The sequence below is a fragment of the Bos taurus genome, chromosome 7 (assembly GCF_002263795.3).
Source record: "Bos taurus isolate L1 Dominette 01449 registration number 42190680 breed Hereford chromosome 7, ARS-UCD2.0, whole genome shotgun sequence".
Lineage (NCBI taxonomy): Eukaryota > Metazoa > Chordata > Mammalia > Artiodactyla > Bovidae > Bos > Bos taurus.
Genome location: NC_037334.1, coordinates 51,960,448 through 51,987,680, shown reverse-complemented (window position 1 = coordinate 51,987,680; position 27,233 = coordinate 51,960,448). Strand labels below are relative to the sequence as shown.

The 27,233-nt window shown below is 42.6% G+C and overlaps 3 protein-coding genes across 9 annotated transcripts in view; all 3 read right to left on the bottom strand.

Moving 5' to 3' along the window:
- Positions 1 to 27,233, bottom strand: part of PCDHA13 (protocadherin alpha 13) — a 209,250-nt gene that overhangs the window by 116,675 nt on the left and 65,342 nt on the right. The window contains exon 1 of one of the 7 annotated variants that reach the window (XM_015472246.3): positions 17,743 to 22,870. The exons of 5 other annotated variants lie outside the window; for them this stretch is intronic. In XM_015472246.3, the coding sequence (XP_015327732.1) occupies positions 17,743 to 20,133 (2,391 nt within the window). In that variant the 5' untranslated portion in view covers positions 20,134 to 22,870. 7 annotated transcript variants of the gene reach the window in all.
- LOC132345758 (protocadherin alpha-7-like) overlaps positions 1 to 27,233 on the bottom strand; it is a 122,049-nt gene that overhangs the window by 79,700 nt on the left and 15,116 nt on the right.
- LOC112447438 (protocadherin alpha-12-like) lies at positions 9,889 to 12,773 on the bottom strand. The gene has a single exon (XM_059888757.1). The coding sequence runs from the start codon at positions 12,756 to 12,758 to the stop codon at positions 10,287 to 10,289; it is 2,472 nt and encodes an 823-aa protein (XP_059744740.1). The 5' UTR covers positions 12,759 to 12,773; the 3' UTR covers positions 9,889 to 10,286.

The window sequence follows — 27,233 nt, the reverse complement described above, 5'->3', positions numbered from 1 at the left end:
ATCAGTTCACAAAAGAAGATAGCAAGAGAGGAAGAAAAGAACAAAGGAACAATGAAACCACCAGAAAACAATGAACAAGATGGTAATAGTAAGTTTTTACTTATCAAGAATTACTTTAAATGTAAGTGGATTAAATTATCCAATCAAAGGGCCCAGAATGGCTGAAAACGTTTAAAAACACACACACACAACTACAAGCTGCCTCCAAAACATCCACTTCAGCTAATACCCAGGCTCACATTCTCCAGGACAGATCAGATACTAGATCCAAATCAAGGGTAAGCAAATTTTAAAAGACTAAAATTATATGAAGTATCTTTTCCAACCACAATGGTTAAATATGTGGAAATTAAACAACACTTTTCTGGAAACCAATGGATCAAAGATGAAATCAAGGGAAAATTCAAAAATATCTTGAAACAACTGAACATGAAAACACAACATATCAAAACTTATGAGGTGGGGTTCCCTGGTAGCTCAGTAGTAAAGAATCGATGTGCCAATACAGGAGATTAGGGTTCAGTCCTCGGTCTGGCAAGATCCCACATGCTGCAGACCAACTAAAGCCCCTGCACCACAACTACTGAAACTACTGAAGCCGCCATGCCTAGAGCCCATGCTCCACAACAGGCGAAGCCATCACAATCAGAAGCCAAAATGCTGTGACTGGACAGTATCCCCCACTCGCTCACGCAGCAACAAACATAAATAAAAAAATAAAATCATATTTTTTAAAAAACTTATGAAATACAGCAAAAGCAATGCTAAGAGGGAGGTTTATTGTGATAAATGTCTATATTAAGAAAAAATGATCTCACATATGTGGAATCTAACAAACTTATAGATACAGACAACAAATTAGTGGTTGCCAGATGCAAGGGGTGGGTGCAATGGGTGAAGGTGGTCAAAAAGGACAAACTGACAGTTATAAAATAAATAAGTCCTAGTGATATAATGTACAGTATGGTGATAAAGGACAGAAATGGTATGGACCTAACAGAAGCAGAAGATATTAAGAAGAGATGGCAAGAATACACAGAAGAACTGTACAAAAAAGATCTTCACGACCCAGATAATCACGATGGTGTGATCACTGACCTAGAGCCAGACATCCTGGAATGTGAAGTCAAGTGGGCCTTAGAAAGCATCACTACGAACAAAGCTAGTGGAGGTGATGGAATTCCAGTTGAGCTATTTCAAATCCTGAAAGATGATGCTGTGAAAGTGCTGCACTCAATATGCCAGCAAATTCGGAAAACTCAGCAGTGGGCACAAGACTGGAAAAGGTCAGTTTTCATTCCTATCCCAAAGAAAGGCAATGCCAAAGAATGCTCAAACTACCGCACAATTGCACTCATCTCACACACTAGTAAAATAATGCTCAAAATTCTCCAAGTCAGGCTTCAGCAATATGTGAACCGTGAACTTCCTGATGTTCAAGCTGGTTTTAGAAAAGGCAGAGGAACCAGAGATCAAATTGCCAACATCCGCTGGATCATGGAAAAAGCAAGAGACTTCCAGGAAAACGTGTATTTCTGCTTTATTGACTATGCCAAAGCCTTTGATTGTGTGGATCATAATAAACTGTGGAAAATTCTGAAAGAGATGGGAATACCAGACCACCTGATCTGCCTCTTGAGAAATTTGTATGCAGGTCAGGAAGCAACAATTAGAACTGGACATGGAACAACAGACTGGTTCCAAATAAGAAAAGGAGTACGTCAAGGCTGTATATTGTCACCCTGCTTATTTAACTTATATGTAGAGTACATCATGAGAAACGCTGGGCTGGAAGAAACACAAACTGGAATCAAGATTGCCGGGAGAAATATCAATAACCTCAGATATGCAGATGACACCACCCTTATGGCAGAAAGTGAAGAGGAACTAAAAAGCCTCTTGATGAAAGTGAAAGAGGAGAGTGAAAAAGTTGGCTTAAAGCTCAACATTCAGAAAATGAAGATCATGGCATCCGGTCCCATCACTTCATGGGAAATAGATGGAGAAACAGTGGAAACAGTGTCAGACTTTATTTTTGGGGGCTCCAAAATCAGTGCAGATGGTGACTGCAGCCATGAAATTAAAAGATGCTTACTCCTTGGAAGGAAAGTTATGACCAACCTAGATAGCATATTAAAAAGCAGAGACATTACTTTGCCAACAAAGGTTTGTCTAGTCAAGGCTATGGTTTTTCCTGTGGTCATGTATGGGTGTGAGAGTTGGACTGTGAAGAAGGCTGAGCGCCAAAGAATTGATGCTTTTGAAGTGTGGTGTTGGAGAAGACTCTTGAGAGTCCCTTGGACTGCAAGGAGATCCAACCAGTCCATTCTGAAGATCAGCCCTGGGATTTCTTTGGAAGGAATGATGCTAAAGCTGAAACTCCAGTACTTTGGCCACCTCATGTGAAGAGTTGACTCATTGGAAAAGACTCTGATGCTGGGAGGGATTGGGGGCAGGAGGAGAAGGGGACAAAAGAGGTTGAGATGACTGGATGGCATCACTGACTCGATGGATGTGAGTCTGGGTGAACTCTGGGAGTTGGTGATGGACAGGGAGGCCTGGCGTGCTGCAATTTATGGGGTCGCAAAGAGTTGGACACGACTGAGTGACTGAACTGAACTGAACTGATGGTGATTATAGTTAATAATGCTGTATTATATATTTGAAAGATGCTAAAGAAAGGATCTTAAAGGTTCTCATTGAAAAAATTTTTGTAACTATGTATAGTGATGAATGTTAACTAGATTTATTGTGGTAATCATTTCACAGTATACACAGATACTGAATCATTACATTGTACACCTGAAATTAATATCAATTATACTTCAGTTTTTTAATTAAATTAAATTTAAATGTTTTTAAATGAATTAATTAATGAATGTTCAGTATAAAACTTGGGAAGATATCCCTAAATAAACTTAAGAGACTTTAAAATCCATAACAGGAAACAGAGAAATTTTAAAAATACTTTTATATGGCAAAATATATCCTAAACAAATCAATATATAGGAGGAAAAATATCTGTGATATAGATGGGAGATAAAAGCTAATTATTAACAAAGAACTTTCCCAAATTGAAAAACAACCAAAAAATTTAACTGACAAATCAATGAAAACCAAATGCTGATGACATTATGCTCAGGAATTAAAATTAAATAAATTAAAAAAATAAAATACAGGAACTAAAATTAAAGTAACAAAGATACCATTTTATATATATCACATTGGCAGAATGTAAGGCCTCTATTGCTTTTAAAGATAAAAGGGAGAGTGCTCAAACTTCTTGGTGGAGATGAAAAGAAATTCAAAATTTTGGGAAAGTAATCTAGAAACATATATTTAAATTAAAATTATTCATACTCTTAGATTCATCAATATCTGAAAATGAATTTTATACAAATAAAGGCACAAATATTTTAGGAATATGTAAAATGATATTACAGCATGGTTTGCTGTTGCTAAGTCGCTTCAGTCGTGTCCAACTCTGTGTGACCCCATAGACAGCTCACCAGGCTCCCCCATCCCTGGGATTCTCCAGGCAAGAACACTGGAATGGGTTGCCATTTCCTTTTCCAATGCATGAAAGTGAAAAGTGAAAGTGAAGTGGCTCAGTCGTGTCCGACTCTGAGCAACTGCAGCCTACCAAGCTCCTCCGTCCATGGGAGTTTCCAGGCAAGAGTACTGGAGTGGGGTGCCATTGCCTTCTCCACAGCATGGTTTATGAGGGCAAAAAAACACAAAGTACTCATCAACTGGTGAATAACTGATAAATTATATAAATGATATCATATAAATGGTACATCCACACTATAGAGTATTACACAGCTATTAAATGAATCAGGGATTTCCACAAAGTACTGGTGACTGTGAAATGTAAAATGCAGTATCTATGCTAACAAAATTTCCAAAAGAAACAATAATAAAAACCCACCACATGTATGCATGTATGTGAATAATGTAACTGCAAATAAAAATGTTAAAGGAAAATCATAAAGTTTTTCAGATTGTATACAGACAGGGGAATGGTGATGTGCCAGAGTAAAATAAGGAAGGAGCAAACAAAAAAGATTCTTTAAGAAGGAAGAAAAATGCATCTTTAAAAAAAACTTTATGTAAAAAGTTATGGCCACATTCAAAACAAAATCTGTATGTGGGCATATCTATAAATTTTAAAGACACAGATTTTAAAATGTTTAATTATGGTTTTCTAGATGCTTAAGTACTCACAATGTGGAGTTTCTTGAAAAATGCTTATGTAAGCAATAAATATTTTTAAACTGTCAAGAATTCAACAAAAGCAAATAATTAGCATTATGACCAATACTGTGTTTTTTTACTAATATTTAATTTGAAGATTAATGGAACTCATGATGTCAGTAACACTCATTAAAACCATAATGACAAGTAAATTAAAGAATGACCTTAAAACTGAGATTGAAGAATCTTAAAACTGTGAGGGTGGCTAAAACAGCAAGAAAATTTAAAATATGACCTCACCTTTTTCAACTGCTCTAATTCTGCTTCTATTTCCCCTGGTCCCTCCGCAGAACTCAGACAAGGAGGAAGACTGGGGCTGAAGGCCATGAGGTCGGTCTTGGGAGGCCCCTCCCCAGAGCACACCCTCTGTCGCCTCTCCTGCGAGTAAGACCAGTTCCCCACCGCGCTGGAGCACACCAGCCTGGGCTTCACGGGCCCGCACGCGCCCTCGCTGGGCGGCGCCGAGCACCGCAGCGCCGTGTACAGCAGCAGCGTGAGTACCAACAAGCTGGACACCGCGCAGATGGCGATGATCAGGTACACGTTCACATCCACTAACGCCGTCTCTGCGCCAGCTGCACCAGACAACGCCCGCGAAGAGGCCTTGGGCGCCTGGCCGCTGTCTTCCAGCGACAGCAGCACGGTAGCCGTGGCCGTCAGCGCCGGCTCGCCGTGGTCCTTCACCAGCACCAGCAGGCGCTGGCGCGGCGCGTCCGCCTCGTCCAGGGCACGCGTCGTGCTGATCTCGCCGGTGTACAACCCCACGCGGAACGGGCTGCGCGAGCCGCCCGCCGCCGGCTGCAGCTCGTAAGACAGCCACGCGTTGTAGCCCGAGTCAGCGTCCACCGCGCGCACCTTCGCCACCACGTGGCCCGCGTCCACGGACCTGGATACCACTTGGCTCACCGCGCTGGGTCCTCCGCTTGGCCCAGGCGGCAGCAGCGCGGGCGCGTTGTCGTTCTCGTCCAGCACGAACACCTGCAGCGTCACGTTGCTGCCCAGGGGCGGCACGCCCGCGTCGCGCGCGCTCACCTGGAACTGCAGCAGCTCCAGCTCCTCGTGGTCCAGCGGTTGCAGCGCGTACACCTTGCCGCTCTCCGCGTGCACCGACACGTAGCTCGACAGCGCGCGCTCGCCCACCCGCCGCTCCACCAGCGAGTAGGACACCAGCGCGTTCTCCTGAGCGTCCGCGTCCCGCGCCGAGACCGTGAAGATGTGGCAGCCGGGCGGGTTGTTCTCCTTCACGAACACCGTGTACTCGGGCTGCGGGAAGGCGGGCGCGTTGTCGTTCACGTCGGCCACCTCCACGGACACGCTGGCGGTGGCCGACAGAGAAGGTGAGCCGCCGTCCCTCGCTGTCACCACCACCTCATAGTTCGACGCACTCTCGCGGTCCAGGACGCTGTCCAGCACTATCGAATAGTAATTCTTGAAGGTGGACACCAACTTGAACGGGTTGTGAGCCATCAGGGAGCAGGTCACCTGCCCGTTAGCGCCGGAGTCACGGTCGGATACGCTGACCAAGGCGATGACAGTGCCCACCTGAGCGTCCTCTCTCACCGGCAGAGCCAAAGAAGTGATGGTAACTTCTGGAGCATTGTCATTTGTATCTACTATTTCCACCAAAATGGTACAATGACCCGCCATTGGAATATTCCCCTTGTCAATCGCTTCCACGGATATTTCGTACAATTTATTTTCTTCGAAATCCAATTTACCTTTTGTCCTAATTTCTCCACTGTCGGGATTTATGTAAAACGCATATAATATTGCAGGTGATACAGGTCTTCTAAATGAGTAGGTTATGTCTGCATTTGTACCATCATCAGGGTCTGTGGCATTTAGTTTGATCACTAATGAGCCATTAAGTGAGTTCTCTAACATTCTCACTTTATAAATTAATTGGTCAAATTCTGGTGCGTTGTCATTCACATCCAGGATTGTAATCAGCAGCTGAACTGTGCTGGTCAACTCGGGTTTACCTCCATCACTAGCTGTCAATAATAAACTATGTTCCTGAATTTCCTCTCTGTCCAATGATTTCCTTAACACAAGTGATAACGAAGACATTTGTTCACGACTGTTTTGTGTGTCCAAAGTGAAATAATCGTTGGGATCGACTCGGTACGTCAAGGCGGAGTTTACTCCAATATCTGCATCAGATGCGCCATCTAGCGGGAACCGAGTTTCCGGAGGTCTAGATTCAGCAATGATTATTCTTTTTTCACTTTCTGGGAACACAGGCGGGTTGTCGTTAATATCTGTAACTTCCACCTCCACATGGAACACCTGCAGCGGCCGGTCCACGATCACCTCCAGGTGGATGCTGCACTCCGCGCTCCGTCCGCACAGCTCCTCCCGGTCGATCCGAGAATTCACAAACAAAATGCCATTCTTCAGGTTTACCTCCAAAAGGTCCCCGCGGCCTTTGGACGCCACCCGAAACAGGCGGGGCACCAGCTCCGCCAGCTCCAGTCCTAGGTCCTGGGCGATGCGGCCCACGAAGGTGCCGTGTTTTGCCTCCTCGGGAACCGAGTAATGGACCTGGCCCCTCCCCGACTCCCAGGCTGCGAGAAGCAGAAGCGAGAGCAGCAAAAGCCGAGCTCCTGGGCCTTCTCTCCAGGAAATCAGCATGGTACACTCAAAAGCCTTTAAAGATATCTGAAGTCTATAGGCTACCTTACTTCAAATGCCCCTCAAGGTCTAATTTTACGGCCTTCTATTGCGGGAGGATTCGCGGAGGTTTTCCACTATCTGTCCAATTTTCTCCAAGAAGGAAGGAGCGGAGGCGCTTTCTTCGCGGAATTGTTTTCAGTGAAGAGCGACACCATGCGCATGAATGTGTAAGTGTAATAACGACTCAGTTCATAATTTCTGTTGCCGTAGGGGATTTATTTTTTCTTCTTGCATTTCATGACATTTTTCACTCTAAATACGTAATGGAAGATTAAATGTTTTTCTCTCCAGCAACAGTAAATCACTGTATTCTGTTCAGCATTGGCTTCTAGTTGAAATCGGTTGATGAGTTCCGTCTTTCCACAAAAACATTTTTGCATGTGTAAAACGTGGTGCAGAATTTGTAAAAAGAGGTAGTAGTCCACATTCGCTTTTGGAAATCAGACTCTAGTTCTTAATAGCTTTGTAGATTTTGGTGGGACTGTCCTTTTCCTGTAATATTTTTGAGACCTACTCACACAACTCCCTTGACTCCAAGCAGAAACATAACGAATCACATAAGAATGAAATAAATGAACATGGAAAATTCGGTAACTGATATACCAGATTTTAAATGATACAATATTTTTAACTTTCCCCAAACATGATTGTAAATTTGGATAAAATATTTGTATTGAAAGAAAATGTCCATCAATGTAAATATGAGTTTGTATGTGAGTGTGTATGTACATAAACACACAATATTGACCATTTAGATATAACAATACTTTGAAGTCCTGGATTTTCTTTGTATAAAACATGCCAAGAACTAGTATCTCATGTATTTGCTATAAATGGAATTACTACCAGTAGGTTAAACTTCCCCTTTCTTTCTCCCTAACTTATACCATTACTGGGGAATTTCCTACTATCATTTAAGTTGACTCTGATTTTCCAAGTAACAACAAGTAGATACAGATGTTAACAAACCTCTAGCAAGGAAGAAAGGGAGGGAATCTTACTTTTATCTTTACCAAGTCACCAAGTTCCATGCCAACAGGGCTAGGAAAGAAAAAGTATAGCTCCATAACTCTCTTGCCTGTTTTGTGCCCAACTCTGCAGGAAATAAGAGTTGGGTTCATTTCTGAACCTTTGCTCGCCTCTGAAAATGTGAGTATTTGATACTCTCTCACCATCATTCTCCTCATTGCTCCATTACTTTTATTAACACGCCTTTACTTTTATAATGGGAATAGTTTCTTGATTCTAATTGTTCTTGTCTATTAGGCCCTACTTTGTCTTTTTTACCTCTCCATCTAACCTAGAATACACAGTCAACCATTTAAAACATGCCTTTCCAATGGTTCGGGAGTTTGCTATTGACATGTACACACTGAAATATTTAAAATGGGTAACCAACAAGAACCTACTGCATAGCACAGGGAACTCTGATCAATATTATGTGGTAGCCTGGATGGGAGGGGAATTTGGGGGGAGAATGGATACATGTGTATGTATAACTGAATCCCTTTGCTGTCTACCTGAAACTATCACAACATTGTTTATTGGCTATACTCTAACACAAATTAAAATTTTAAAAATTAAAATAAAACATGCCCTTTCAGATACCCTATAGGTACATATCTTCTTATATCACCTCTCTTTAACATTGTCTTTACCTTTCAATACACAGCCTAACTATTCATTTTCTCAATGCTTTCTATTGAACTCCTCAGTTCATTAGCCACTTAACATTACTATATTCTCTACAAGTTTATGCTCACCTTTACCTCAATTGACCCCTCAAGTGAATTCATAATTCCTGCCCATAGAGATTCTTCCATACTTTCTTCTTTTTTCTCAAATTCCCAACCTCATTCCAACCATGTGGTTCTCAGATGACTTACCCAGAAAGATAAGTCATCAAATACAAACTCAATGGCTCTCTTCTTATGTTGACATTTCTCTTTATATTCTCTATTATTCATTCACTACTAAGGAAAAATCGTGCCACTTTTAAGGCCAACCCTACTGTCTTAATTTTTTTCTCTATTCTCATTCATATGTTTCATCTTCATCTTCATTCCTTCTCTGCCTGTCTGATTTTCAGTATCTCCCTTTTTACTTACTTCTTTCCCTCACATTAAAAAACACTCTGGAAAGGCTTTGTGTGGAAGAAAATTACAAGATGTAAAATACACTTTTAGAAGATTCACCCAATAATTGTATCAGAGCAGTAGCATGCCATAATGGGTTGGTGATCCTCCAAAACTGGGTTTGTGTCACTTTGCCTGATCTATGTGGCTTAAGTTTCCGACTTCTTATCAGTAGAATGCTAATAATAAATATTATACCTGCACTGTAGGGGTGATTTCATAACTAAATGAGATAATACAATTAAAGATCTTAGAACAGGTCCTGGAAAAAATAGGGGGTGATAAATATTCTTTGGTTGTGTTGGGTCCCAGACCAGGGATCAAACCCAGTCTTCCTGCTTTGGGAATGCAGAGTCTTAGCCACTGGACCACCAGACAAGTCCTGAATAACTATTCTTATATTTTATGGAATCAAATCAATGTTACTAATTGTAAGATGTGTCATTATTTGTGTGCTACCAAGAAAAAGAATCAGTTAAATTGTTATAAACTATTAATTATAAGGTGCATCCTGCTTTAGATAGATATTACAATATTTTAAATGGCATATTTTATGTAAATAACAACAGTACTGCAGCCAATCACAATGGAAAGAAAGGTACTCTATGGGAGCAATAACAAATTACTCATTTTAGAATTGATAACAATTTTTATTATTGTTATTATACTTGAAAGGGGATTGTACTGCAACTAGATTGGTGATCAAGAAGACTATTTTACAAGTCTATGCATGTAAAGAGCAGTAAAGGAATCTAGTTTATGATATCTGGGAACTCTCTACACTAACCTTGCAAATTTCATTTAATTATGAAATTGAGTACAAATTAAAAATAAATTTATCAGAACTTAGTTTTTACTCAAATGTACTTATTTCTTTTAAGGCTAGAAATTCATAGATAATATGAAAAATTATAGAGCCAGGAAACTTTAAATCTGGTTATCCATGGCCTCCATTTTATCCTCTCCAATTATTTAATGCTTGAAATGCTGAAAATAATTGGAAAAGATTAAATGGAATGCTGGGAAAGAGTGAAGGCAGGAGAAGGGGACGACAGAGGATGAGATGGTTGGATGGCATCACCGACTCCATGGACATAAGTTTGAGCAAGCTTTGGGAGCTGGTGATGGACAGGAAAGCCTGGCATCCATGGGGTAGAGAAGAGTCGGACGCGACTGAACTGAACTGAATGCTTGAAAATTTGGGCTAATACATGAAACCTACAAAATGACTAACATACTTAAATGATACCAAGGACTTACTTCACTGGAAGGATTTAAACAATCTTCTCCAGACGCTGGAAGACAGGGACTGAAGGCCATGAGGTCGGTCTTGGGAGGCCCCTCCCCAGAGCACACCCTCTGCCGCCTCTCCTGCGAGTAAGACCAGCTCCCCACCGCGCTGGAGCACACCAGCCTGGGCTTCACCGGCCCGCACGCGCCCTCGCTGGGCGGCGCCGAGCACCGCAGCGCCGTGTACAGCAGCAGCGTGAGCACCAACAGGCTGGACACCGCGCAGATGGCGATGATCAGATACACGTTCACATCCACTAACGCCGTCTCTGCGCCAGCTGCACCAGACAACGCCCGCGAAGAGGCCTTGGGCGCCTGGCCGCTGTCCTCCAGCGATAGCAGCACGGTGGCCGTGGCCGTCAGCGCCGGCTCGCCGTGGTCCTTCACCAGCACCAGCAGGCGCTGGCGCGGCGCGTCCGCCTCGTCCAGGGCACGCGTCGTGCTGATCTCGCCGGTGTACAACCCCACGCGGAACGGGCTGCGCGAGCCGCCCGCCGCCGGCTGCAGCTCGTAAGACAGCCACGCGTTGTAGCCCGAGTCAGCGTCCACCGCGCGCACCTTCGCCACCACGTGGCCCGCGCCCACCGACCGCACCACCACCTGGCTCACCTCGCTGGGTCCTCTGCTTGGGCCGGGCGGCAGCAGCGCAGGCGCGTTGTCGTTCTCGTCCAGCACGAACACCTGCAGCGTCACGTTGCTGCCAAGGGGCGGCACGCCCGCATCGCGCGCGCTCACCTGGAACTGCAGCAGCTCCAGCTCCTCGTGGTCCAGCGGTTGCAGCGCGTACACCTTGCCACTCTCCGCGTGCACCGACACGTAGCTCGACAGCGCGCGCTCGCCCACCCGCCGCTCCACCAGCGAGTAGGACACCAGCGCGTTCTCCTGCGCGTCCGCGTCCCGCGCCGAGACCGTGAAGATGTGGCAGCCGGGCGGGTTGTTCTCCTTCACGAACACCGTGTACTCGGGCTGCGGGAAGGCGGGCGCGTTGTCGTTCACATCGGCCACCTCCACGGACACGCTGGCGGTGGCCGACAGAGAAGGTGAGCCGCCGTCCCTCGCTGTCACCACTACCTCATAGTTCGACGCACTCTCGCGGTCCAGGACGCTGTCCAGCACTATCGAATAGTAATTCTTGAAGGTGGACACCAGCTTGAAGGGGATATGGGGTGGTGTGAGTGAGCAGGTCACCTGTCCATTGGCGCCGGAGTCACAGTCGGACACGCTGATCAAGGCAATGACAGTGCCCACCTGAGCGTCCTCCCGCACTGGGAGCGATAGCGAAGTGATCATTACCTCAGGGGTATTGTCATTCAGGTCTAGAACTTCCACCAGGACCGTGCAATGACCAGCCATGGGCGGAATCCCTTTATCAATAGCGTTAACCTGGATTTCATACTCATTATTCTCTTCAAAATCCAGTTTCCCGTAAATTCTAATTTCACCTGTTTGTGGATTTATTAAAAACATACATTTCTCACTCAGTGGCAGAATCGTTCTGATTCCATAGGAAATTTCTCTGTTTGGTCCTTCGTCTAGATCAGAAGCATTTAGTTGAATGATTCTGGTGCCGTTTGGGACATTTTCAAACAGCACCACTTTATAGCCAGGCTTATCAAACTCAGGAGCATTGTCATTAACATCCAGGATGGTTATTTGAATCTGAACAGATTCTGTTAGCTGGGGTTTACCGCCATCCAGAGCGGTCAGCAACATATTAAGTTCTGGTATTTCTTCTCTATCCAGTGACTTCCGAAGAATGAGTTCAGGCAATATACTTTTGTCGGTTTTCGTTATTAGTTTAAGAGTAAAATACTCATTTAGACTTAACCTATAGGTCAGAAGAGAGTTTAGGCCGATATCCGCATCAGAAGCGCCCTCTAGAGGAAAACGAGTCTCCAAAGGCGCAGATTCAGAAATGAGTAGCTTTTGTTCTCCTCTGAATACTGGCAGGTTGTCGTTAATGTCCTTCACCTCCACCTCCACATGGAACACCTGCAGCGGCCGGTCCACGATCACCTCCAGGTGGATGCTGCACTCCGCGCTCCGTCCGCACAGCTCCTCCCGGTCGATCCGAGAATTCACAAACAAAATGCCATTCTGCAGATTTACCTCCAGAAGGTCCCCGCGGCCTTTGGATGCCACCCGGAACAGGCGGGGCACCAGCTCCGCCAGCTCCAGTCCTAGGTCCTGGGCGATGCGGCCCACGAAGGTGCCGTGTTTTGCCTCCTCGGGAACCGAGTAATGGACCTGGCCCCTCCCCGACTCCCAGGCTGCGAGGAGCAAAACCGAGAGTAGCAGGCTCCGAGCTTCGGAGCCTCCTCGCCAAGAAAGCACCATTGCAGATAAAGAGATCTCTGAGGTGAGACTGTCAGTTTTAAGGGATAGTTCGCCTGCCAACATTTATGACCAGTCTCCCCTTCCGTAAGTATATCTTCAGTAAATTTTACCCAGCCTTCCGGTCAATATGGAGTCTATCCTATTCTGTGGATTGTTGGAATCTGGACTTGGAGACAGTTTTCCCTTTTCACCTTTTGAGTATACAGCGACATCATGTTACTGATTATGTAAGTACAAGAAAGAGCCTGAGGTTCTTTTTGGTTTAGCCACTTCTTGGTTCACTTTAAATCTGTTTCAACTTTTTGGGTAGTTTAATGGATCATTTGCAAATACCTATTTATTTAATATATATAATATTCTTAACAAAGCACAAATACTTCTATTATACTTCAGTTTTAAAAATAATTCTGCTTCAAAGTCTATCACAAAATAATCATTGAAATGTGGCATGTCAGAAGTTACTCGTTAGCTAGCTCTCATGGAAAATAAAATGAAGAATAATATACATCACCCCTGCCATTGGGCTTCCCAGGTGACAAAGTGGTAAAGAATCCACCTGCCAGTGCAGGAGATGCAAGAGACTTGGGTTTGATCCCTGGGTGGGGAAGATGCCCTGGAGTAGGAAATGGCAACCCACTACAGTATTCTTGCCTGGAAATTTTCATGGACAGAGGAATCTGGCAGGCTACAGTGCATAGGGTCTCAAAGAGTCACATGACTGAGAACACTGCCCTGGCCCTTATATTGCTTACAATTCACATTCATAATGATTTTTATCCTTCACAAGCACTTCATTCTAAGTCTTTATGAGAAAGCCAAGAATTTCCTTGTCTAGTAAAGGAGAAAATATTTCATTCGTATAAATTATTTTATTCATAAATATGGCCAATATTAGAATTCATCATAAATACGGAAGATGTTATTTTTGGTTCCTTGATGCTCACATGTGATGACTTTTCATACAACTGCTCTCATTCTTATAATATGTTGAAAAATGAATTGTGGGTGCAGATTCTAGAATATTTTACTCTAGCATGATTAAAGCATTTTCATGTAAAATGTTGAGTCAAAACCTCCAAATTTCACGGTATTCTGAAGTGGTAGTAGAGCACTAATCTGAAAAAGATCTTATGAAATGTTTTGGAGCCCAATCTCATTAACTAAAGTCAAAAGAATATGAACTTCATAGTGACCATTTTGTTTCCCTCTATATCCTTCCTTCTAGGCCAGTTAGTAGTTATATAAAATAAGCTTCTCTTCAGAAGACCACAATGGTGACTATGATTCAAGGGAGAATCAAAATATTTCCAATAATTTTATTCAGTAATTCAAGACTAGCTTTAAGGGAAAACAAAACACAGATAAGATCCTACAGCTAGTTGTAAAAAAAAAAAAGTAAGCATATTATTTAGAAGTTCATCTAAATTTAAATCAAAATCTTTAAACCAATAATTTCTCACCATTCTTTAACGCATAATAAAGGAAACTGAGAAGTGAAACTTTTAAAGAGCCAGAAAATAATAACCAAGAATGATTCTACAAGTATAAAATAACTTAAATCAACTACCACACTCACTCTGAATTAATGAAACACATATTTGAATTTTGATGCTATGGGACTATTCAAACTGTCTATCACCATCAAGCTTATTCATTTTATATCTTCCATTTTCAAAAATGTCAATGTACCATAATTCACAAGGAACCTTATTGTAATGTATTCAGGAGACCCAATGCATTCTCACTCACTGTTAGACATAACTAAATGATTAAACAGATATAAAAATCCAAAGTTAGCTCAATACTTAAACAATCAAACTACAAAATAGAATGAAATAACAATTTTGCATTCTAGAATGTAATCCTGAAATTTAAATTAAGTATAAAAGACACTAAATTTGTAGAAATTCATCCACATAACTTGGAATTATCTAAAATGTGTATTGATTACTTATATATTATGCAATAGTAACAATTTGCAAACTTTTAACCTGTACTTAAAACATTCTAATATGTTTTATATTAAATTAAAATGATGTTGAGTCATTCCAAGAAGTTAGTTTGGAAATGGGTAATAATACATGCCCTACAAAACATTCACATTTATTTATATTTACAAACTTTCATAAATGATATGATTAATTACTTTTGAGCCTGAAATAGTTTATATTTTAATCTTATTGACTAATTTCGAATAAAGAATGTTTTTAGACAATTAATCTTGACATACAAAGTTTCATAAACAGAGGCCCAAGGATGAGCTTCAGCATGGAGTCCTTGACTATTATGCCAAGTGGGTTGCTGTGTAATTTTAAAGGGAGAATGACTTTCATCAGCTTCTCAAAAGAGGTCAGCAATTGCACCATCCTACATGTGGCTAAGAACCACTGAATTAGAAGGATGACCTAGAGGCAAATGATTTTTGCTAGAATCTTCAGATGTGGTACACGGGCATGTATATACATGGGTATACTACATGGAAAGAAACTTTTACAAATGCCAGCAATAAAGCACTTAAGGATAGGAAATTTAAAATGAAAGAAATTGATAAATGTCAATAGGCTTCACTTTGATAGAATTAACTTTTTCTGTCTAGATAAATCCAGAAACTAGGAAATAATGCCAACTAGCATAGAAGGCAATGGCACCCCACTCCAGTACTCTTGCCTAGAAAATCCATGGATGGAGGAGCCTGGTAGGCTGCAATCCATGGGGTCGCAAAGAGTCTGACATGACTGAGCAACTTCACTTTCACTTTTTACTTTCATGCATTGGAGAAGGAAATGGAAACCCACTCCAGTGTTCTTGCCTGGAGAATCCCACGGACAAGGAAGCCTGGTGGGCTGCCGTCTATGGGGTCTCACAGAGTCCGACACAACTGAAGTGACTTAGCAGCAGCAGCATATATTGCAGATGTTAGAGGCCTATATGCATGCCTTTAGCAAGTTTGAATGACTTGATTGAGGAATGTTAATAACCTTATTTGCCTAGTTACTCTGGCAGCATAAACCTGGGAGCTTTGTTTAAGTATATAGTAGATAAATCTCTCCCCATTTCAGAGAACAAAATTAAAAATGGACAGAAATTTTAGTTATATTATTTCAATGAAATAAGCACACTAGAACAAAAGACTGCATTCTTTTACCACAAATAATATGAAAACAGGTTTTATCTTATTGTTAGAGTTAAGACTGAGGATTATTTAATGGACAATAGACGTATGATGAACGCCAAAGAATGCTCAAACTACCACACAATTGCACTCATCTCACACACTAGTAAAGAAATGATCAAAATTCTCCAAGCCAGGCTTCAGCAATACATGAACCGTGAACTTCCAGATGTTCAAGCTGGATTTAGAAAAGGCAGAGGAACCAGAGATCAAATTGCCAACATCCGCTGGATCATAGAAAAAGCAAGAGAGTTCCAGAAAAACATCTATTTCTGCTTTATTGACTATGCCAAAGCCTTTGACTGTGTGGATCACAATAAACTGGAAAATTCTGAAAGAGATGGAAATATCAGACCACCTGACCTGCCTCTTGAGAAACCTACATGCAGGTCAGGAAGCAAAAGTTAGAACTGGACATGGAACAACAGACTGGTTCCAAATAAGAAATGGAGTACGTCAAGGCTGTATATTGTCACCCTGCTTATTTAACTTATATGCAGAGTACATCATGAGAAACGCTGGGCTGGAAGAAGCACAAGCTGGAATCAAGATTGCCAGGAGAAATATCAATAACCTCAGGTATGCAGATGACACCACCCTTATGGCAGAAAGTGAAGAGGAACTCAAAAGCCTCTTGATAAAAGTGAAAGAGAGTGAAAAACTTGGCTTAAAGCTCAACATTCAGAAAACGAAGATCATGCCATCTGGTCCCACCACTTCATGGGAAATAGATGGAGAAACAGTGGAAACAGTGTCAGACTTTATTTTGGGGGGCTCCAAAATCACTGCAGATGGTGATGCAGCTATGAAATTAAAAGACGCTTACTCCTTGGAAGGCAAGTTATGACCAACCTAGATAGCATATTAAAAAGCAGAGATATTACTTTGCCAACAAAGGTCCATCAAGTCAAGGCTATGGTTTTTCCAGTGGTCATGTACGGATGTGAGAGTTGGACTGTGAAGAAGGCTGAGCACCGAAGAATTGATGCTTTTGAACTGTGGTGTTGGAGAAGACTCTTCAGAGTCCCTTGGACTGCAAGGAGATCCAACCAGTCCATTCTAAAGGAGTGTTCTTTGGAAGGACTGATGCTAAAGCTGAAACTCCAATACTTTGGCCACTTCATGAGAACAGTTGACTCACTGGAAAAGACTCTGATGCTGGGAGGGATTGGAGGCAGGAGGAGAAGGGGACGACAGAGGATGAGATGGTTGGATGGCATCACCGACTCAATGGACATGAGTCTGGGTGAACTCCAGGAGTTGGTGATGGACAGGGAGGCCTGGCGTGCTGTGATTCATGGGGTCACAAAGAGTCGGACACGACTGAGCGACTGAACTGAACTGAACTGAATGTTCAAAACCAAAAAAAAAAGAAAAAAAAGAAAGAAAAGAAAAATCCTTTCAGAACTAATTAAGAGTGTTAAATTTTTGATACAAGCCTGAAGTGACAAGAATCATTCATCTAATAATGTGAAAATCTCAAACCTAAAGCTTGTTTAAAAAAGCAAAGAGGATGACTAAAATTTTAAAAATCCATAGTGATTATCTACAATAATTAGGACTAGAGATGATGAAGTAATTTGGGTAGATGAGTTGAAAGTAAGAAATTATTTCTAATAAAGTGATGATAAAAATGTCATTCTTGAATCTTTTTTTTAAACATGTTCTAACAAAACATTAGGAGAAATACGATATTTACTGGCTATAAAGCCTAATACTTTATATGATTAAACTGGATATGTGTATCATTTGGCATTTCGCTAACAAACGTTCTTTAAAAAATACTCAAAGTATAAGACATCCATGAAATAAACTGGATTTTTTTAAACAATCAATATAAACTTCAAGAAGAGGGAAAGGATTTATAGAACTCACCAGACCAGAATGGTTTGATCCTGCCTCCTGCCTTTCTTCTCCGACTTCTCTATCCAGGCCCGGAGGTAGGCTGGGGCTGAAGGCCATGAGGTCGGTCTTGGGCGGCCCCTCCCCAGAGCACACCCTCTGTCGCCTCTCCTGCGAGTAAGACCAGCTCCCCATCGCGCTGGAGCACACCAGCCTGGGCTTCACCGGCCCGCACGCGCCCTCGCTGGGCGGCGCCGAGCACCGCAGCGCCGTGTACAGCAGCAGCGTGAGTACCAACAGGCTGGACACCGCGCAGATGGCGATGATCAGATACACGTTCACATCCACTAACGCCGTCTCTGCGCCAGCTGCACCAGACAACGCCCGCGAAGAGGCCTTGGGCGCCTGGCCGCTGTCTTCCAGCGACAGCAACACGGTGGCCGTGGCCGTCAGCGCCGGCTCGCCGTGGTCCTTCACCAGCACCAGCAGGCGCTGGCGCGGCGCGTCCGCCTCGTCCAGGGCACGCGTCGTGCTGATCTCGCCGGTGTACAGCCCCACACGGAACGGGCTGCGCGCGCCACCCGCCGCCGGCTGCAGCTCATACGACAGCCACGCGTTGTAGCCCGAGTCCGCGTCCACCGCGCGCACCTTCGCCACCACGTGGCCCGCGTCCACGGACCTAGACACCACCTGGCTCACCGCGCTGGGTCCTCCGCCTGGCCCGGGCGGCAGCAGCGCAGGCGCGTTGTCGTTCTCGTCCAGCACGAACACCTGCAGCGTCACGTTGCTGCCCAGGGGCGGCACGCCCGCGTCGCGCGCGCTCACCTGGAACTGCAGCAGCTCCAGCTCCTCGCGGTCCAGCGGTTGCAGCGCGTACACCTTGCCGCTCTCCGCGTGCACCGACACGAAGCTCGACAGCGCGCGCTCGCCCACCCGCCGCTCCACCAGCGAGTAGGACACCAGCGCGTTCTCCTGCGCGTCCGCGTCCCACGCCGACACGGTGAAGATGTGGCAGCCGGGCGGGTTGTTCTCCTTCACGAACACCGTGTACTCAGGCTGCGCGAACGCGGGAGCGTTGTCGTTCACGTCGGCCACCTCCACAGACATGCTGGCGGTGGCGGACAGCGAAGGCGAGCCCCCGTCCCGCGCTGTCACCACCAACTTATAGACAGACACGCTCTCACGGTCCAGGGTGCCGTCCAGCACTAGTGAATAATAGTTCTTGAACGTGGACACTATCTTGAAGGGGACGTTGGGCGTTAGAAAGCAGATTACCTGTCCATTGTCACCAGAGTCTCGATCAAATACACTGATCAGCGCAATAACAGTGCTTGGCTGAGTGTCCTCTCGTACTGGTAGAGACAGGGAAGTGACAGTGATTTCAGGGGAGTTATCATTGGCATCTAAGATTTCAACCCAGACTGTACAGTGACCTGCCATTGGGGGATTCCCCTTATCTGTGGCCTGTACTTCAATTTCATAAAACTTGTTTTCTTCATAGTCTAAAGTTCCATTGACCTTCACTTCTCCGTTATTTTCATCTAGTGTAAATAAAGGTTTTCCCTTGGGCTTAATTGACATCAAGGAGTATGTTACCTCCCCATTGACTCCTTCATCTTGATCTGTGGCATTTAACTGTATCACAAGAGTTTCTTTAGCTGCGTTTTCCATCAACCTCACCTTGTATTCTGATTGTTCAAATTCCGGATCATTGTCGTTAATATCCAAGACGCAGACGAAGAGTTCAACAGTGCCAGTGAGCTCCGGTTTCCCTCCATCTACAGCCGTCAGCAGTAAATTAAATTCCGGAGTTTTCTCTCTGTCTAGAGACTTCTTTAACGTTAGTGACAGTTTTTTAGTCGGCTTACTATTTATTAGTAATTCTAAAGAAAAGTACTCATTTTTACTTAGTCGGTAGGTCAATTGAGCATTCTCTCCTATATCCGCATCAGAAGCTCCCTCTAGAGGAAAACGAGAGTCAGGTTGTTTAGATTCAGAAATCAGCAGCTTTTGTTCTCTAAGAGAGAACACGGGCGGGTTGTCATTTATGTCCTTCACCTCCACCTCCACATGGAAAACCTGCAGCGGCCGGTCCACAATCACCTCCAGGTGGATGCTGCACTCCGCGCTCCGCCCGCACAGCTCCTCTCGGTCGATCCGAGAATTCACAAACAAAATGCCATTCTGCAGATTTACCTCCAGAAGATCCCCGCGGCCTTTGGACGCCACCCGGAACAGGCGCGGCACCAGCTCCGCCAGCTCCAGTCCCAGGTCCTGGGCGATGCGACCAACGAAGGTGCCGTGTTTGGCTTCTTCAGGGACGGAGTAGTGGACCTGGCCGCTCCCTGCCTCCCAAGCTGCGAGGAGCAGAAGCGACAGCAGCAGTCGCCCATTACCCAATCCACTTCTTTGAGTCGCGGACATCTCATATACTGACTTCCAAAATATGATACTTTACACTTACAGTACCATAGACTCCAGTTCCGGGTGAAATATCTTGCTGAATCTTTGAGAAGTTTCAAAGGATCCTTTAACGGTAGCATCCGGCATGACAGAATCTTTAAATGGGGAGTTCCTGGCAGCTCAGACTAACCCTTGAATGAACTACTTCCTCCAAGTAAAGAGCGACACCTTGTGCCTGAAATTGTGAGTATTGTACCCTACATTCAACACCATAGAATTTTACTTGAAGAGAAAAAAAATAAGTTCACGTGTTTCAAGCTATTTTATCTCCCAAATATTTCCAAAGTGCTTATTTGTGGAGCATTCAGATTTTAGGTCATATTGAAATTGATGGTATATGGAAAATGGCGTTTTTTTCTTGATTAACATCAAACTGAAATGTTTGTTCCTATGTTTGATTTAGAGTGCTTTTACTTATCTACACGTATACACACTGAGAGAGAGAGAGAGAGAGAGAGATCAATTCTATTGGTAGCTTTATGAAAAAAGAGTCAAACATTTCCTCATATAAAAATTGTTTTACTTCTAGTCTCCCTTGTTACTTCAGCTGCTAGGAAACTCAAAGACAAATTTGAAGCTTTAATAACAATTCTTTAGTCTTTAGGCCTACATATTGTATTTTTATCTATGTGCACTATGTGTACTTGCTTTCTATTTATATTTTTCATTAGTTCTTATTCTTTGTTGTTATTTACATTTAATTGTGTTCCTGTTACAAGAAACTTTATATCCAGTAAAGAACAACAAGAAAAACAAAAATATATTTCAAATTTGGTGATTTAAGACATGGAATTCACAAGAGAAAAGTCTATTGATGTAAATGAAATTTATATTTGGCATATATGATTTCTCATGTAAGCTGCATTGCTAACAATATAATAACAGGTTATCAAAATGATTACTTTGTTACTTTATGTAATGGTGTCAGTATATGAAAGACTACTTCTTTCATACTGAACTTTTTTACCATTCAATGACATAAAAATTGCCATGAAAACTTCTGTGCCATATTGGTATTTCCACTCAACAACACTGGCTTTTATATATTTATCAAGATATAGTAATGAAAATAGCTGACCAATTTCTTCTTTTAAAAAATTCTGGGTTTGAGATTGTAAGTTTATCCAAAATAAGGGAAATTATTTTTAAACACTTTGTCTCTAAGTGCCTAATATTGTGCTAAAGAAAACAGAAAATAATCGATTTAACCAAAAGCTAAATGACCTTAGTGTTAATGGAAATTCAATTTCATAAAATATCAACTAGAAAATTGGAACTGATGAATTTTCATTGCCTGAAGTTGTAATTTAGTTACTTGTCCTTTATTGTTTCATATTACTTTGAGATTTGAGGAAGGAAAAAAGGGTACAGTGAAAGCTGAGAGAAGAAAGTGATTCAGGATAAATATCACTCTAGCTTGAGTATTTTGTTGTACAGTTCTGATGGTTCATATCCAATCTAAAAATACTACAGTGAAAAAATTGCTAGTATTTGTATTGTTAACATTTTCTTTTATCTTGAATACACACATATGTTCTATTGCTAATTTCAAATCTTGTTTCATTTATTTCAAATTTGTTCTTTTCCCAACATTATTATTCTGCTAGAACTGTCTTTAAAGTAAATTTAAAATTCCTTCTTAAAAAACTAACAAAACAGACTGATGACCGTTTGTGACACTGAATTCTGTTATGCATCTATTAATAGAAAACAACCAGTCAAACAGGCCTATTTTCAAAGTATACCATTAGGCTAGAGAAGAGTAGATCTAACATGATATTTGAAGCCTGTCAGATTTGGCAGAAGAAAGAAGCAACGGACTTCCAACCACTTCCCTAAGGAAACTTGAGATTGAGATGTTACATGCAATGTGAAGTTTTTAAAGGTAGAGAAATAAATATGAGAAAGTTTATCTGAGAGATTATATTACATGTCTAAATTCAAACCAGATGTTACACAAGTATATTAAGTGACACTGGAAGACTACCAAGTCATAAAAGAGTTGGATATATCATATGAACCAATGTCACATCTTTTGCATTTTGTCTGTGATACTTCAGATTTCATCAACTAGCTCCTATAGAATAGATTATTGTATCTTTGAACTCATCTTTGGGAATGGGCCTGAGATCTGGTAACAGGCTGGTGCCAAGAAATCGCATCTATATAGTTAACATTGATTTTGTAAGATTGACTGAAAAGACTAAGGAACTTTGACCCTGACCTTTTCAAAATCAATATGGTTAGTCTTAAATTCCAGCTGTATGTCCTGCTAGTCAAGTATGTTCTGCCAGTCCTCATCATCCACTAATATTCCATAATATATCTAGTACTACTATTTATTGAAAACATAGAACCAAAAATAAATCTTGAAGCCACTCTTGGAAACCAGTAGGTTTTTCAAAATTAATGGATTAGAAGTACCATTCAGCATTGAATCTACAAAACTACAGAACATAAGCAGTGATGTTCACTCTGTGCTATCATGACTCACTGAAATATACAGTTATTTGATCACAGATTATTTGTTCAATTGGCACAGTCTCTCAGGCAACAGTAAGACTGAAGAAGAAAGAAAGACCCACACATGTTCAAAGATTTTTATGGGAAATATACACCTTTAAAGCTATTACTGAAGTATACAATTTTGGAAACACTTACTGATCCTTCACTGGTATTTAGGATCCAAGAAATAATCATATTACCACATATATGTGTCAAAACATAATTATTGTTGTATTAGTATAAAAAGGATAAGTATGCGTGTGTGTATGTATGTGTGTGTATATATATATATACATATATATACATATATACATATATATATATATATATATATATATATATATATATATAATTTGGGTTTGGTGTTCTGCAAGACTGTAGCAGAGCACAGTCTTCTGCTTTTCCTTATATATTAAATGATTTTGCTTATTTATATCACTTCCAAACAAGTGATTAACAGTGCTTATTGGACAACCCTTAATTATTAATAATGTAAATCTCCTATCTCAATATGGCATTGACTAAGACAAATGATTATGATGACCATGAACATTCTGAGAAAAGAATCACTTACCAACATAAAAAAAAAATCTTAATTCCTACCTCAGTTATGGTATTGTTCCCTGGTGGTTCAGAGGTTAAAGAGTCTGCCTCCAATGCAGGAGACCTGGGTTCGATCCCTGGGTCGGGAAGATCCCCTGGAGAAGGAAATGGTAACCCACTCCAGTATTCTTGCCTGGAGAATCCCTTGGACGGAGAAGCCTGGTAGGCTACAGTCCATGGGGTCACAAAGAGTCAGACACGACTGAGCGACTTCACTATACTATAATCATGAAAATAATCATGGAGGTTTTTTCCTAAGTAAAACAGGAGAATTAACATGTATACAGCTTGTGCTTGATTTTTCTAGCCAGAGCTATGGTTGGATGGCATCACCAATTCAATGGACATGAGTTTAAGCAGACTCTGGGAGACTGTGAAGGACAGGGAAGCCTGGTATGCTGCTGTCCATGGGGTTGCACAGAGTCAGACACAACTGCACAACTGAACATTAGATGAAAGATTTACTCTAAAAAGTTGTACAGTTAATAAAAGAATGGCTCTTTAAGAGATGTGCATTTGAATATCATCTCCATCATATATTAACTGGATGGCAATGGACAAGACAGACAAGCATCTCACCATCTCTTATCTAATCTTTAGAACTTGGATAGTTGAATGTACTTTACAAGTTGCTGTAAGATTTAAATAAAATTATTATTTAAGCCCTTTATATGATATCTTACAAATAGAAATATCTCAAATAGTGGTGGTTGATTATAGTTAGTGACCAATGTTGTATCCTTGACTCGTGTAGTCTGTAGCTGTGGATAAAGAAGATTCCAGTTCCATAAACCAAGATATGACTTTTCCTTTTCTGAAGATTTCCTAATGTTCATCTTTATGGAAATCATCCTACTTTCTGGGTAGAAAATAGCTATCTCAGAATTTCTATTAACTTTACCCTATCTATAATGTGGTCCTCCACCTACATGTAAATATATCATATATAATTTATTTCTCCATACCATACAATTAAAGAATCTCTAGTCTGCACAATTAAGCCAAAAAGAACAAAATCAACTTCCACATTATTTGATTCACACCCTTACAGCTCTAATTTCAAGTTCTCTGTGACCTCTTTAGGGAAAACCATTCACATGAATATAGCATTGGAGCAAAAAAAAAAATTTGTATCAAACGTATCTAAAGTACACAATGTTTAAAAAAAATTTAAGTACACAATGTTAAATTTTGAAATGTTGTCAACAGCACCATTGTCAAGTGGAAGTGCCTTTATAGATATTCCATGATTATTAGGCTTAAGTTATTTAAAGCAATGTTATTTTGAAGTCCAAGCTGCTTGGTGAACATGGACAGAAGTATCACAGTTCTGCAAGTACGAGAAGACATGTTTGAAACTCAAAGGACAAAGGAGTATGAATTTTCCCATGGCCTCACTATAGGTACCATGAATGCAAGAAATAGAAGTATAATAAATGCTCAAATAAATCTTCCAAATAAAAATCAACAAATTAATGTGGAGGAGAGCAGCAAGCTATCGGGCAATTAGCAAACCCATCATTATATTAGAAAAAAATTTAGTTTGTATATCTCAAGCATTTGAAGACTATGAAGAAAGGGAGTTTAAATCATGAAGGAATTAAAGGCAAAAAACTAAAATCATACCCAAAAGAAAGGCTAAAATTCTACCTACTTTATGAAAGAAGCATGCTATTGATTATAAAGAAATGAAATTATTTATAAAATTAAGCCACCTTAACAGCCCATGCCTGACAGTAATACACAAATTTATAGAAAGGTAAGAATTCTACCATGTTTAAACTCAAATTAACCAAATTATGGAACTATGCATTATTATGGAAAATTTGAAGGCACAAACATTAGTGGAGGGCACCAAATAATATAGAATAAAAAATGAACAGGAAGAATGAACTTACTGCAAAATTGAGAAGTAGAATATTTGAGCCTCACCCACATGCTCCATTTCCATCAGTGATACTTTCCTTCTTGGCTGACTTAGCCTTGCTCATTTACAGGAAGGTGTGACAGTCTACTTCATTATTACTATTATTATTATTTCCAACAACTAAATAATATTCTCAAGTGTGTTTAAGAAGATTGTGGTGAAAAGAAATAAAAATGACTGGACTTCCATTGTGCTTTAGAATAAACCATCACAAGAAAAAGACAACTAATATTTCAAGCAATGGACATGTAGTAATTTGTTGGTGAACTACTACGTGATTGACATTAATAGGCATGATACGTCCCAGAATTACTGTACTTACATTCTCGCAAAACTCCTGTTGATCTCCAATATCTCCAGAATTCAAACCTGGGGGAACACTAGGACTGAAGGCGATGAGGTCGGTCTTAGGCGGCCCCTCCCCAGAGCACACCCTCTGTCGCCTCTCCTGCGAGTAAGACCAGCTCCCCACCGCGCTGGAGCACACCAGCCTGGGCTTCACGGGCCCGCACACGCCTTCACCGGGCGGCGCCGAGCACCGCAGCGCGGTGTACAGCAGCAGCGAAAGCACCAACAGGCTGGACACTGCGCAGATGGCGATGATCAGGTACACGTTCACATCCACTAACGCCGTCTCTGCGCCAGCTGCACCAGACAACGCCCGCGAAGAGGCCTTGGGCGCCTGGCCGCTGTCCTCCAGCGACAGCAGCACGGTGGCCGTGGCCGTCAGCGCCGGCTCGCCGTGGTCCTTCACCAGCACCAGCAGGCGCTGGCGCGGCGCGTCCGCCTCGTCCAGGGCACGCGTCGTGCTGATCTCGCCGGTGTACAGCCCCACGCGGAACGGGCTGCGTGCGCCATCCGCCGCCAGCTGCAGCTCATACGACAGCCACGCGTTGTAGCCCGAGTCCGCGTCCACCGCGCGCACCTTCGCCACCACGTGGCCCGCGTCCACGGACCTAGACACCACCTGGCTCACCGTGCTGGGTCCTCCGCCTGGCCCAGGCGGCAGCAGCGCAGGCGCATTGTCGTTCTCGTCCAGCACGAACACCTGCAGCGTCACGTTGCTGCCCAGGGGCGGCACGCCCGCATCACGCGCGCCCACCTGGAACTGCAGCAGCTCCAGCTCCTCGTGGTCCAGCGGTTGCAGCGCGTACACCTTGCCGCTCTCTGCGTGCACCGACACGTAGCTCGACATCGCGCGCTCGCCCACGCGTCGCTCCACCAGCGAGTAGGACACCAGCGCGTTCTCCTGCGCGTCCGCGTCTCGCGCAGACACCGTGAAGATGTGGCAGCCGGGCGGGTTGTTCTCCTTCACGAACACCGTGTACTCGGGCTGCGCGAACACGGGCGCGTTGTCGTTTACGTCGGCCACCTCCACGGACACGCTAGCCGTGGTGGACAAGGAAGGCGAGCCCCTGTCCTTCGCGATCAGTGTTAAAGCATATTCTGACACTTTCTCTCTGTCCAGGGAACTGTCCAGCACTAGCGAATAGTAATTCTTGAAGGTGGACACCAGTTTGAAGGGGACATGTGGTGTTAGTGAGCAGGTCACCTGGGCATTGCTACCTACGTCACGGTCGGTTATACTGATTAGAGTGATGACGGTCCCTAGTGGAGCATCCTCTGGAATAGAAAGCAACAGTGACGTCACTAGTAACTCCGGAGCATTATCATTGATGTCCAAGACTTCTATCAAGACTGTGCAGTGACCAAACATTGGAGGATTTCCCTTGTCAACTGCTTCTATTTGAAGTTTCCATAATTTAGTTTCTTCGAAATCTATTTTCCCATTTACTCTTATTTCTCCGCTGTTTGAATCTATGCGAAAAGAGGCTTCTGTATTAGAGGAAACATCAGTTGCAAAGGAATAAAGAATGTGGCCGTTTGAACCCTCGTCCAAATCTGAGGCGTTAAGTCTAATAATCAGTGTGCCATTTCTTGCATTTTCCAGTAATTTTATACGATGAACTGCTTTGTCAAAAACTGGGGCGTTGTCATTTGCATCCAGCACTGTGATGTTTATCTT

Coding starts and splice junctions, on each gene's coding strand:
- LOC112447438 (XM_059888757.1), bottom strand. CDS start 12,758: ATGTTGGCAGGCGAACTATCCCTTAAAACTGACAGTCTCACCTCAGAG.